Source organism: Mya arenaria, chromosome 14 (assembly GCF_026914265.1).
Source record: "Mya arenaria isolate MELC-2E11 chromosome 14, ASM2691426v1".
Classification (NCBI taxonomy): Eukaryota; Metazoa; Mollusca; class Bivalvia; order Myida; family Myidae; genus Mya; species Mya arenaria.
Window position 1 is genome coordinate 9,754,920 of NC_069135.1, and position 14,117 is coordinate 9,769,036.

At 42.3% G+C, this 14,117-nt stretch overlaps 2 protein-coding genes across 2 annotated transcripts; one reads left to right on the forward strand and one right to left on the reverse strand.

The window, feature by feature from the left end:
- Positions 1-142: 142 nt before the first annotated feature.
- LOC128215833 (complement C1q-like protein 4) lies at positions 143-3,024 on the reverse strand. Its single transcript, XM_052922443.1, has 5 exons — positions 2,429-3,024; positions 1,667-1,811; positions 1,071-1,177; positions 726-945; positions 143-356 (listed from the first exon to the last, which is right to left on the reverse strand). The coding sequence occupies exons 1-5, from the start codon at positions 2,474-2,476 to the stop codon at positions 259-261; spliced, it is 618 nt and encodes a 205-aa protein (XP_052778403.1). The 5' UTR covers positions 2,477-3,024; the 3' UTR covers positions 143-258.
- A 144-nt stretch (positions 3,025-3,168) lies between these two features.
- LOC128215832 (uncharacterized) lies at positions 3,169-13,114 on the forward strand. Its single transcript, XM_052922442.1, has 6 exons — positions 3,169-3,322; positions 4,091-4,336; positions 6,158-6,291; positions 6,417-6,594; positions 12,306-12,359; positions 12,851-13,114. The coding sequence occupies exons 2-6, from the start codon at positions 4,093-4,095 to the stop codon at positions 12,904-12,906; spliced, it is 666 nt and encodes a 221-aa protein (XP_052778402.1). The 5' UTR covers positions 3,169-3,322; positions 4,091-4,092; the 3' UTR covers positions 12,907-13,114.
- Positions 13,115-14,117: the final 1,003 nt, after the last annotated feature.

Genomic DNA, 14,117 nt, shown 5'->3' on the forward strand with positions numbered 1-14,117 from the left:
CAATGACTACAGAAGTATGAGAAGTACAAATTGATTTTTAAACTAATGCGCACATTGTTGTATAACTGAATTGGTTTCAAGGTCAGCCACTTTTATAGCATCTATTATATAATGGATCTAGGAGTATTCACCAAAGACGCCAAACAACTAGACTTGTTTTAGTACAGACTTTTAAATAAAATATTTATTTTCCATGACAAACATGTCAGCAACCAAAATACCGCGCAATCACCCCAAATCTCGACCCCAGGACGGGGCTCAGACATCTATGAGGTAGCCGGTGAAGGAGGAGGTGGACTCCCCCTGGATAGAGTTACTGTCGCTCTGGTCCGTGTGCCGCACCCACACCTCGTCACCTGCGGTCACAGATAATGCATGCATCAACACACAGCATACCCTACATCAACACAATTACGCATCTCCTTGCAGTGCACCCACCACCCCTTTCCCGTTACAGAGTGCTCAAGTATAATTGAATGAAACAAAAGACTTAAATACTGAAGTTAACATTCAACATTTCTCATTGTTGTTGGACCAACACAGACCCCCCCCCCCCCTCTCATTGTTGTTGGACCAACACAGACCCCCCCCCCCTCTCATTGTTGTTGGACCAACACAGACCCCCCCCCCCCCCCCCTCTCATTGTTGTTGGAGTTACACGTTTGTATGCTTAGTTAAATATTAGAAAGTTGTGTTTCGTACGAGTTTCCGTATTGGTGACCTACCAGCGACGAGCTTGAGAGCGACAGCGTTGGTTCCCATGGTGTAGTAGCTGCTGTCCCCAGACTGGACCTTGGTGACGGCCTCCCCGTTTAGCACCAGCGACAACCCCGTGCTCACACCACCCCTATTCAACACCACCGCCGTAAACTCGTACAAGCCTGCGAACGGCGCCGTGAATATACCATGACGGACGTCGTACGCGTCACCGAGATTCAACGTCACCTGGCCAAAAAAAAAATAGTATAGTTTCAAGGACCTTGCATTCATATAATTTCGTGGCTAGTTATATTTGATCGTTCAGATGCATGACAAAGAGGTTATCCTTATCGGTTAACTCGAATATTTACCTCCTCATAGATGATGGCCTGCTGTTTCCCGAGGGTGGCGATGTTGTGTCCGAGTGTGGCGGTGAAGGCCACAGGACTGCTAGACAAAGACGGACACCCGCACGTCGCTGTTATGGACAGAAAGGTTCGGGAATATTAGGTTGTTGATGAATGTTCTAGATATTATACGTTACGGGACTAGTAGGTGACCCGATGTGGAATATACAGGGCGCAGAAAACAATATTCGGATTCGAGCTTTGCTTCCAATATATATCGGGTCACTTACTAGCCCCGAAGCGTAAATATCACACCAACAACCTATTAACAATGACCAAGACGCCAACGCTATCTGGGAAATGTTTCATATTATTCATCGGAATCGTAAATTATACGGAATTTCGGTACGATATAGAGATCAGTGACCTAATATGGAAAAACATGGCTACCCCGCGTGACAAGCCCTGGACCAATGGCGTTGTGTCATACAAGTTGGAAGCGTGATACATTCTGAGATGTATGGAAAATAGTATTATCTGATCGTAAAAGGGTCAGTAAGTCTGTTATGTAGATGTTAGGAGTGTCCACGTAATTGTAAACAAGGTAGCCGTTGTCAAACCGTTTTGACGGAGCGTAGTCAGTTTGTCGAGTTCACGCTCCAGCAGGTCAGCTTCCGCCTCGAGCTGCGCGCGCAGATTTCGTTCTTCCGCTACCAGTGAAAGCAGCGTCGTCCCCAGCTCCGCGGGCAGGCTCTGACCCAACACCTGAAGTTTAGTGGTGTCCACCAAGCAGTGTTTATTAAAAATAATCATTGATTTGAGCAAAAATCACACATATTGAATGGATTTACATGTAATGTAAATTGCAACTTTTTCTATTTTACTGCTAGTGTTAATTATATGTATTGCAAATTTTAGATTCATGCTAAAACACTCAAGCAAGGGCGGCTCCATGCGTTGACTTTTGGGGGAGGGACGCAGCGTTGAACATGTACGACCATTCCCCCCCCCAAAAAAAAACAACAAAAACAACAACAACAGTCAACAACACGAAATATATATGCATGTATATGGTGTATTTAGTTTTACTCTCCGATATTCACATATTTAATTATTTATTTATTCAGGTTGGGGGGGGGGGGGGAAAGACGGTAGTCCCCTATCACATCACTTGCTTAAAACTTTAAATTTTATGTAAAACATACACATACATATTCCATACTGAACATACATGTATTCGTAAAGTAAGGATGTAAGGATGAACATACGGCAGATTCGCGGAGAATGAACATACGTATATATTACTACACTATTTTGCTATATATATATATATTTCAAGAACATAGCCAATCAGAAATATAAACGGTACAACTGACACTTACATGTACAGAAAGCTGACCAAGTAACACAAGAACCAACATGACGGCCATATATAACCTTATATTCGGCTGACTCGACCTCAATTCTTCAAGATAACATGTCTATGCCTTCCTGATAATGGTCAGTTGGAACGGTTTCTATCATATTAGACTCAATGTGATAAAAGCACCGTCTCAAATAGACATGTGCACTTTTCTATATCTGAAGGCACCTAAATCAGAAGTTAGTTTAAACTTATTCTTCAACGATTGTGAAACACATTCATGACATTACAACATTATATTAATCACTTTCGGTGGCACGATGTTGCATCGGTCGTGTGGTCTTGTGTTGTGCAGGAAACCTGGTGACCACAAACCAAACTCACATATGCGCCCAGGCCGGGAATGGAACCCGGGTCGCCTAGGTGAGAAGCGAGTGCGCTACTCACTGCCCTAACCGGACAACAACCAATTCAGTAGTTGTCAATCTTGATTGAGTCCCTTCCCGTAGTTTAAGATTACGTAATTCAGTACTGGTACAGTTGAGCGAAAATACGAAAAAACAGCGTTTGCAAATACCCCCTCCCCACTGCTTAAAAACTATTCAACCGTCATTCTTAGCATTGAAAGAAACATTTAATTCAAATTAATCAGTAATAAATTTTATTTTAATCCTCACTGATGCATACTTTTCACTTTCAAAAGCGTGACGTGCTTTTCATTAATCATAACGTTCGACGCTTAACCATGTGACACAAACGCTACAAACGTTACATTAACGTGGTGACACGCTTATAACTACTTGATATTATTAAGCAAAAGCATCCATCATCGAAATAATTATAATTTGAAACTCGAATCCCACGCCAGACTGATTTAAACAAACATAGGAAGTTTCGGATAACAAGAAATCAGGTTAGTTGATCTTTCTCCTCATATATAATTAATAAATATGTGCCACGTTATTGTCTACCGCGAGTTCCATGACTCTATCCAACTATTCTAATACCACACTATGTATACGTTTACTGCCAGGTGGTATCGTCCGTTTAGGGAACCATAGGAAAGCTAGCTTTTTACAAATATGTGAATTATATGACATCGATAAGTCATATTACACGAACACATAGGGTTATATATAGTTGCAGTATACATAATTACAGTTTCGTACTTAATTCAACTAATAATCATACGTGAAACATGACAATTTTTGCTAGTTTTAAATGCCAAAAAGCTTGGTTGATCATAATAAACATATTTCTTCTTTCTTCTTCACTTACCAGCACCTTTCATTTGATACGGACATGATATGAGCAGCTTGATGTGGTGCTAAGTTGCTGTTATTTCCTAAATGCTATAAGGTCGTTGTAGACCAGAACAAATATTGTCAAAACAAAAGCAATTCATTGTGCTTGCATATTCGTTGTATGGCTTAGAATTTAACTAAGAATTAGACAATTGTTATTACATGTGTGTGTGTATGTTTATAATACATGGAAAGAAAAGGCGGTAGGAAAAGTAGTTTACTCATCTAAAACAAATAATGTAGGAACACTAGAGTTGAATCGGTAGTTTTAAAACATGATAATTCTACAAACATGTGGCTAACCTAAATTCAATGGCGAAAAGGTTTCTGATATAATGGGACTGAGGAAAGCCTGACCTAAAGTAATGATGTTACAGCTATGGGACTATTCACGTACATACTGCTGGGAGCGGTCATGCTGGGCTGCGAGGGTTATTCCTTCTTGGACTTTGCGCACCTGTACCACCAGTACCAACAGCAGATCCCATCGCCGTCAGCCCTCAGCCAGGTTGCCTGGGCACGCCATCACCCGCAGCCCACAACGAATCGACGGCCCATCAGTCTCCTGAACTCCATCAGGCAGTCTATGTCGCATCTGTCTAACAGGGCTCAAACAGTCAGGGGTAAGTAGTCTGACTTAATGTCCTTCGTTTAGACGCAACTGATCCAGTGTGCATAAATATAAAGTTTGAAAAAAAACTTATTTAAATTAGCTCTTTCACTAGCGAGTTTAGAGGGGGGATGCACCCTGCGCGCGCCCCTCTAAAATCTTCTGAGTTTACTTTTTATGTCAATATTGGATGTAAAAATGTATTAATACACGCTCAAAATGCACAATTTACTACTACAAATGGTCAAAATTATCTTCAGGGAGTAACTCCAAATCCCCATACAAACCGTTTATGCCATATACTTTCGGAATTGAGGGCGGGGAGCGTGTCAAAAGGTCACGCCCCTAAGTCACGCCCCCTCTAACGTCATTTCCTGGATCCGCCCCTGATACTAGTACTTTATATACTTTATAAAAAACAGTATGTTTAACCGAGAAATGAAACAAAGACATTACCAATGTATAGGCTGATTGAACTCCTTTTACCGATGTGTTTACAATTAAAAACTACTCAATCAAAAGTATGATTGTATACTTCTCCAGTTATTTTGGTATATTTTAAATGGCTTTTACGCACATACTTTCAACTTACCGTATAACCGCAGACATTTTAATGGACGACTTCGAAGTGCGTTTGTTTGTTCACGCCCATTTAATTGTATTTTCATTTGCTAAAAATAATTCATAAGAAAAGTCAAAAAGAAATCAACCTAGGGCCTTTGTCAACTTTCAACGTATAACGTTCACTTCATTGACATAAACAATTGTTTAAATAGACATTATAATATATGTTTTTCATAAAAGTATGTGTTTACCAACATCAGCAATTTAACGGACCAGGGGCCGTTATAGGCACCAGGGGGATGTGTTCTAGGCACCAGATTGCCGTTTTATGCACCGGGGGTGCGTTCTTGGCACCAGAGGCCATTTGAAGCACCAGTGGCCGTTTGAGGCAAAAGGGGATGCGTTCTAGGCACCAGGGGCCGTTTTATGCACCGGGGGTGCGTTCTAGGCACCAGGGGCCGTTTGAGGCACCAGGAGGTTCGTTCTAGGTACCAGGGGCCGTTTATTGCACCGGGGGTGCGTTCTATGCACCAGGTTGCCGTTTTATGCACCGAGGGTGCGTTACAGGCGTCAGGGGCGGTTTTATGCACCTGGGGGGGGGGGCGTTACAGGCACCAGTGCCCGTTTAATGCACCTGGGGGCGTTAAAGACACCAGGGGCCGTTTTATGCACCAGGGTGCGTACTAGGCACCAGGGGCCATTTAATGCACTGGGGGTGCGTTCTAGGCACCAGGGACCTTTTGAATGTATCGGGGGTGCGTTTTAGGCACAGGGGGCGTTTTAGGCACCAGGGGCCCTTTTAAGGCACCAGGGGCCCTTTTAAGGCACCAGGGGGCGATTCGTGCACCAGGGGGCCGTTTCAGTAAAGGATCATTTTAATGAAGTCAATCTTCTTAAATCTGTATGTTTTGTTTATCTTCACCTGTGTGTGTTCACTTTAAACACTGGGAAAGGTTTAATTCCCACACATGTGTAGCACTAACAGTATTTCAATATGCAACTAAAATCGACTAAAAACTTTATTGCAACGGGTCCAAGTTCTTCAAAACTGTACTGTACGATATCAGTATGACGTCGTTTCCTTTCATTGCATTTAAATGTAATACTTATGCGTAGATCTATCCTCTAATGTAATGTGGTCATCCATGTGATGCCTTCAACCATCAAATATAATTCTTATTTTCGGCATTCTATTACTTAAAATGTAAATATCTAGTATTGCATACATTTTGTAAGAAGTGTTTAACCAATCTGCTGTATGACATTACAGAGACAACGACGCAGCTTCCGGGGTATACGAACGTGTGTGACGTCATATGCCCCCGTTGGTGCGCCAGCCGGTCCAGTCCTGACGTCAACGTCACTGATTGTCATTTCGTGTGCGGCAACGTCTGTAATAAACAGGTAATCAGTTACAGTATGAAGACATTTAATTAACACATTGTGTATCAGATCGATGTCATATTTGTCAACACTTTTCGGTATGAAATGTACGGCTGTTTAGATGATAATTTTATTTCCATCCACAGACTATAGCCCGGAACCCATACGTAGGAAACTCGCGCTTCGAGGTTGTTCCTAGTGAGTTCCAGTTCACGCGGTATGACGTTAACGATGACAAGCGCGTGTCGCTCGAGGAGTTCGCACGTGAGGAGGGTGTGTCACGACAGGACGCGCAGGTCATCTTCGACTTTGCCGATTTCAATGGTAGGATGTCTGGCGTATTTTGGAAATATTAGCAGTAGTCTTTGCCGAAGTCTGTACCTGTATATGTTTCCTATTACTTATTTTAGAAAACGATGTACAGTTTCAGCCACTAGACTTGCAGATAAACCATTAAGAAAAAACTTAATCATTATGAATGTGTTTAAAGGTTCGCCTTTTACCACGTATCTGATACACACACCTTGCGTCAGAGTTTGCATTGCCAATGTGTCAGCCAGTAAGGTTGCATTCTAAGTCAGTTAGATGACCTGCGGAGTAATATCTTAATGATTAAGGAAGGTTTCTTTCGCTAAGCTCAAGCTGCCCATTCTTAATCATTAAGATTTCACTTCAAGTCATCTATTACATGTTACTTGTTTTCAAGAACACAAAGTAGAAAGGGGCACACTATAGTTATAGCCATTTTAAGTATCTTTAATAACGTTATTATTTAGACGAACGTGTTAAACATACCTGTTTGCAAGAGCTATGGTGAAAACTGCTCAAGGGTATTCTAATTTATACTAGTTGTGCCAGCAACGTGGTTTAACCTAACGAAAACATCCAATGTTCCAGTCATTTCTGTACACTCGCCTACTTGTTTGTAATATAAGTGAGAAGTAAGAGTAAAACACTTGATGAGGTGTGGTGTTGTTAGTGTAGTTTGGTGATGGTAACCAGTACACTTAATGAAGTGGGTTTTATAAGCAAACCGTGCACTGGATGAAGTGTGGTTTGGCGAAAGTAACCTATACGCTGGAATAAGTATAGTAGTCTTGATAAGGTAATACACAAACTTGATGAAGTGTGTTTTTGGTTGAGGAAAGACATACACTTGATGAAGTGTGTTTTGGTTGAGGAAAGACATACACTTGATGAAGTGTGTTTTGGTTGAGGAAAGACATACACTTGATGACGTTTTGTTTTATTGAGGTTGTTCTGACACTGGACGAAGTGGGGAAAGTGGGGATTTGTTATGGTAGTCCAGACACTGGACGAAGTGGGGAAAGTGGGGTTTTGTTATTGTAGTCCTGACACTGGACGAAGTGGGGATTTGTTATGGTAGTCCTGACACTGGACGAAGTGGGGATTTGTTATGGTAGTCCTGACACTGGACGAAGTGGGGATTTGTTATGGTAGTCCTGACACTGGACAAAGTGGGGAAAGTGGGGATTTGTTATGGTAGTCCTGACACTGGACGAAGTGGGGATTTGTTATGGTAGTCCTGACACTGGACGAAATGGGGATTTGTTATGGTAGTCCTGACACTGGACAAAGTGGGGAAAGTGGGGATTTGTTATGGTAGGTCTGACACTTGATGAAGTGGGGTTTTGTTATGGTAGTCCTGACACTTGACGAAGTGCGGTTTTGTTATGGTAGTCCTGACACTGGACGAAATGGGGATTTGTTATGGTAGTCCTGACACTGGACAAAGTGGGGAAAGTGGGGTTTTGTAATGGTAGTCCTGACACTTGATGAAGTGCGGTTTTGTTATGGTAGTCCTGACACTTGACGAAGTGCGGTTTTGTTATGGTAGGTCTGACACTTGATGAAGTGCGGTTTTGTTATGGTAGGTCTGACACTTGACGAAGTGCGGTTTTGTTATGGTAGTCCTGACACTTGACAAAGTGGGGTTTTGTTATGGTAGTCCTGACACTTGATGAAGTGGGGTTTTGTTATGGTAGTCCTGACACTTGACGAAGTGCGGTTTTGTTATGGTAGGTCTGACACTTGATGAAGTGCGGTTTTGTTATGGTAGTCCTGACACTTGACGAAGTGCGGTTTTGTTATGGTAGGTCTGACACTGGACAAAGTGGGGTTTTGTTATGGTAGTCCTGACACTTGATGAAGTGCGGTTTTGTTATGGTAGTCCTGACACTTGACGAAGTGCGGTTTTGTTATGGTAGGTCTGACACTTGATGAAGTGCGGTTTTGTTATGGTAGTCCTGACACTTGACGAAGTGCGGTTTTGTTATGGTAGGTCTGACACTGGACAAAGTGGGGTTTTGTTATGGTAGTCCTGACACTTGATGAAGTGCGGTTTTGTTATGGTAGTCCTGACACTTGACGAAGTGCGGTTTTGTTATGGTAGGTCTGACACTTGATGAAGTGCGATTTTGTTATGGTAGTCCTGACACTGGACGAAATGGGGATTTGTTATGGTAGTCCTGACACTGGACAAAGTGGGGAAAGTGGGGTTTTGTTATGGTAGTCCTGACACTTGATGAAGTGCGGTTTTGTTATGGTAGTCCTGACACTTGACGAAGTGCGGTTTTGTTATGGTAGGTCTGACACTTGATGAAGTGCGGTTTTGTTATGGTAGTCCTGACACTTGACGAAGTGCGGTTTTGTTATGGTAGGTCTGACACTGGACAAAGTGGGGTTTTGTTATGGTAGTCCTGACACTTGACGAAGTGCGGTTTTGTTATGGTAGGTCTGACACTTGATGAAGTGCGGTTTTGTTATGGTAGGTCTGACACTGGACAAAGTGCGGTTTTGTTATGGTAGTCCTGACACTGGACGAAATGGGGATTTGTTATGGTAGTCCTGACACTGGACAAAGTGGGGAAAGTGGGGTTTTGTTATGGTAGTCCAGACACTTGATGAAGTGCGGTTTTGTTATGGTAGTCCTGACACTTGATGAAGTGGGGTTTTGTTATGGTAGTCCTGACACTTGACGAAGTGCGGTTTTGTTATGGTAGGTCTGACACTTGATGAAGTGGGGTTTTGTTATGGTAGTCCTGACACTTGACGAAGTGCGGTTTTGTTATGGTAGTCCTGACACTTGACGAAGTGCGGTTTTGTTATGGTAGTCCTGACACTGGACAAAGTGGGGAAAGTGGGGATTTGTTATGGTAGGTCTGACACTTGATGAAGTGGGGTTTTGTTATGGTAGTCCTGACACTTGACGAAGTGCGGTTTTGTTATGGTAGTCCTGACACTGGACGAAATGGGGATTTGTTATGGTAGTCCTGACACTGGACAAAGTGGGGAAAGTGGGGTTTTGTAATGGTAGTCCTGACACTTGATGAAGTGCGGTTTTGTTATGGTAGTCCTGACACTTGACGAAGTGCGGTTTTGTTATGGTAGGTCTGACACTTGATGAAGTGCGGTTTTGTTATGGTAGGTCTGACACTTGACGAAGTGCGGTTTTGTTATGGTAGTCCTGACACTTGACAAAGTGGGGTTTTGTTATGGTAGTCCTGACACTTGATGAAGTGGGGTTTTGTTATGGTAGTCCTGACACTTGACGAAGTGCGGTTTTGTTATGGTAGGTCTGACACTTGATGAAGTGCGGTTTTGTTATGGTAGTCCTGACACTTGACGAAGTGCGGTTTTGTTATGGTAGGTCTGACACTGGACAAAGTGGGGTTTTGTTATGGTAGTCCTGACACTTGATGAAGTGGGGTTTTGTTATGGTAGTCCTGACACTTGACGAAGTGCGGTTTTGTTATGGTAGGTCTGACACTTGATGAAGTGCGGTTTTGTTATGGTAGTCCTGACACTTGACGAAGTGCGGTTTTGTTATGGTAGGTCTGACACTGGACAAAGTGGGGTTTTGTTATGGTAGTCCTGACACTTGATGAAGTGCGGTTTTGTTATGGTAGTCCTGACACTTGACGAAGTGCGGTTTTGTTATGGTAGGTCTGACACTTGATGAAGTGCGGTTTTGTTATGGTAGTCCTGACACTTGACGAAGTGTGGTTTTGTTATGGTAGGTCTGACACTGGACAAAGTGCGGTTTTGTTATGGTAGTCCTGACACTGGACGAAATGGGGATTTGTTATGGTAGTCCTGACACTGGACAAAGTGGGGAAAGTGGGGTTTTGTTATGGTAGTCCAGACACTGGACAAAGTGCGGTTTTGTTATGGTAGTCCTGACACTTGACGAAGTGTGGTTTTGTTATGGTAGTCCTGACACTTGACGAAGTGCGGTTTTGTTATGGTAGTCCTGACACTTGACGAAGTGCGGTTTTGTTATGGTAGGTCTGACACTGGACAAAGTGCGGTTTTGTTATGGTAGTCCTGACACTTGCCGAAGTGCGGTTTTGTTATGGTAGGTCTGACACTTGATGAAGTGCGGTTTTGTTATGGTAGTCCTGACACTTGACAAAGTGGGGTTTTGTTATGGTAGTCCTGACACTTGATGAAGTGGGGTTTTGTTATGGTAGTCCTGACACTTGACGAAGTGCGGTTTTGTTATGGTAGGTCTGACACTTGATGAAGTGCGGTTTTGTTATGGTAGTCCTGACACTTGACGAAGTGCGGTTTTGTTATGGTAGGTCTGACACTGGACAAAGTGGGGTTTTGTTATGGTAGTCCTGACACTTGATGAAGTGCGGTTTTGTTATGGTAGTCCTGACACTTGACGAAGTGCGGTTTTGTTATGGTAGGTCTGACACTTGATGAAGTGCGGTTTTGTTATGGTAGTCCTGACACTTGACGAAGTGCGGTTTTGTTATGGTAGGTCTGACACTGGACAAAGTGGGGTTTTGTTATGGTAGTCCTGACACTTGATGAAGTGCGGTTTTGTTATGGTAGGTCTGACACTGGACAAAGTGGGGTTTTGTTATGGTAGGTCTGACACTTGATGAAGTGCGGTTTTGTTATGGTAGGTCTGACACTTGATGAAGTGCGGTTTTGTTATGGTAGTCCTGACACTTGATGAAGTGCGGTTTTGTTATGGTAGTCCTGACACTTGACGAAGTGTGGTTTTGTTATGGTAGGTCTGACACTTGATGAAGTGCGGTTTTGTTATGGTAGTCCTGAAACTTGACGAAGTGCGGTTTTGTTATGGTAGGTCTGACACTGGACAAAGTGGGGTTTTGTTATGGTAGTCCTGACACTTGATGAAGTGCGGTTTTGTTATGGTAGTCCTGACACTTGACGAAGTGCGGTTTTGTTATGGTAGGTCTGACACTTGATGAAGTGCGGTTTTGTTATGGTAGTCCTGACACTTGACGAAGTGCGGTTTTGTTATGGTAGGTCTGACGCTGGACAAAGTGGGGTTTTGTTATGGTAGTCCTGACACTTGACGAAGTGCGGTTTTGTTATGGTAGGTCTGACACTTGATGAAGTGCGGTTTTGTTATGGTAGTCCTGACACTTGACGAAGTGCGGTTTTGTTATGGTAGGTCTGACACTGGACAAAGTGGGGTTTTGTTATGGTAGTCCTGACACTTGACGAAGTGCGGTTTTGTTATGGTAGTCCTGACACTTGACGAAGTGCGGTTTTGTTATGGTAGGTCTGACACTGGACAAAGTGGGGTTTTGTTATGGTAGTCCTGACACTTGACGAAGTGCGGTTTTGTTATGGTAGGTCTGACACTTGATGAAGTGTGGTTTTGTTATGGTAGTCCTGACACTTGATGAAGTGCGGTTTTGTAATGGTAGTCCTGACACTTGACGAAGTGCGGTTTTGTTATGGTAGGTCTGACACTGGACAAAGTGCGGTTTTGTTATGGTAGTCCTGACACTTGACGAAGTGCGGTTTTGTTATGGTAGGTCTGACACTTGATGAAGTGCGGTTTTGTTATGGTAGTCCTGACACTTGATGAAGTGCGGTTTTGTTATGGTAGTCCTGACACTTGACGAAGTGGGGTTTTGTTATGGTAGGTCTGACACTTGATGAAGTGCGGTTTTGTTATGGTAGTCCTGACACTTGATGAAGTGTGGCTTTGATAAGGTATTCCTTACATTTATACGCCCTTTCAGGGGACGGGTACTTGGACACAGATGAGATGAAAGGAGGACCGTTTGTATTCACAGGTACGAACTTCAATGATTTTTTTATTCTTTGCAATATTTATATTCTTATTGCGATGCTTTCATATTTTTAAAAGCGATTTACAAATATAAAAACATTCAATGGTTTTAGAAAAGGTAATTCTGAAAGTGATGTTTGTTTCCACGTGATCGTTAAGCACAGGAACTGTTGTGATGGACACCACACCAGAGCCGAGGCTGAACTAAATTCTCTGACAGACAAGTATTGCCTATGACTGACTTTGGATACACTAAATTCTCTCAGTTAAAGAAGATTTTCATACAAGGATAACAACATTCATTATCAACTAATGAACTAAATATTACTCCACCTTCCTTTTATACTTTCAGTGCTTTAATTTTTGATTTTTTTGAACAAATAGCAACATAATAACAAGCACGGTTTACAAATGTCAGAAATTAACAATTGTTTGTATATGCCAAACTTCCAATTTATTCATATATTTAACTTGTACATGTATAACACGTTTCAGTGCAAATGGCAGCGGAGTTCAGCAACATGGCCAAGGCTTTTCCCGCCACAGTCTGATAGCTACATGCAGTAAACGATACGCTGTGTCGAACATTCAGTAGAAGAACGTTGATATATTTATAAGTAAACTGGTTTTAATGAAACGCGTGGAACAACATTGAATAAATATTGTTCAGCTAAAATTCCATCACTGTAAAGAAAGGTAATTTACACTTGATCTCTTAACTATTCCATTCCTTCAAATAAAACAAAAATAAAACATTAACATGTTTTCTTTCATGACCCGCTTGGGAGTATAAGCTATGGAGAATGTAAAGGTTAGTTGTTTGTGCACAATGTGTGTTTTGGGGGCTGCCCATTGTCCGTTGAGAAAAGTCTTATTTTAAACGACATCTACCTTAGAACGGCTAGGCCAATTTTTTCAAAACTTGGCGTGAGGCTCACCAGTATCTTCAAAGGGTAATTGGTCAATGAAGAACATGACTATAATAGCCAATATATACATTGTATAGCCTTTCGAAGGGGCGGGGTGTATTGCTTTACACTTTTCGGTCCGTCGGTCGGTACACCATTTTTTGTCTGATTGATAACTAGAGGCCTATGGTCATTAAACTTGGTAGAGAGGCTGGTAATGACCAGCAGATGACCATATTGATATTGAGACCAGTCGGTCAAAAGGTTACGGTAGTGATGAACTTGAACACAAAAGTATTATCCGATTAATAACTACTGTATGCTTGTGCATACGGTCCTCAAACTTAGCATGAAAGTTGTTCATGACAAGCAGATGACCCTTATATATGTTGAGGTCAGTAGGTCAAAGATAAATTTAGGGTCGTGGTGACTTTGGGCATAAAATGTCAGATTGCAAACAAGAGCATGCTTGCTACTAAGTATTTCAGCTCTTCGTACTTGACAGGGAGGTTGTCCATGAACAGCAAATGACCTTAGATATCGTGGTAATTGTCGCGGTGACATTGGACAAAAAAGCTTGTCCGATTAATAAATAGAGTAGGTCTTCAAACTTCATATGGAGGTTGGTCATTACCAGCAGATGATCCTTATTTACTTTGAGATCAATCTAAGGTCAATGTCATAGTGACCTCGAACACAAATACCTTGTCCGATTGATATCTAGGGTGTTCTTTGTCCAACGGTCCTCAAACATGGTAGATATGTTGGACATTACCAGCAAATGACCCCTATTGATTTTGAGGTCAGCTTGTCCGATTGATAAATATGGTTTGTCTGGTCCTCAAAGTAGAAAC

Excerpts from the sequence above, each read along its gene's own strand:
- LOC128215833 (XM_052922443.1), bottom strand. The coding sequence starts at position 2,476 with ATGGCCGTCATGTTGGTTCTTGTGTTACTTGGTCAGCTTTCTGTACAT. Across the intron at positions 1,812-2,428 it reads TTGGTCAGCTTTCTGTACAT|GTGTTGGGTCAGAGCCTGCC; the intron begins GTAAGTGTCAGT and ends ACTAAACTTCAG. Across the intron at positions 357-725 it reads CGCTCTCAAGCTCGTCGCTG|GTGACGAGGTGTGGGTGCGG; the intron begins GTAGGTCACCAA and ends CTGTGACCGCAG.
- LOC128215832 (XM_052922442.1), top strand. The coding sequence starts at position 4,093 with ATGGGACTATTCACGTACATACTGCTGGGAGCGGTCATGCTGGGCTGC. Across the intron at positions 6,595-12,305 it reads CGACTTTGCCGATTTCAATG|GGGACGGGTACTTGGACACA; the intron begins GTAGGATGTCTG and ends ACGCCCTTTCAG. Across the intron at positions 12,360-12,850 it reads AGGACCGTTTGTATTCACAG|TGCAAATGGCAGCGGAGTTC; the intron begins GTACGAACTTCA and ends AACACGTTTCAG.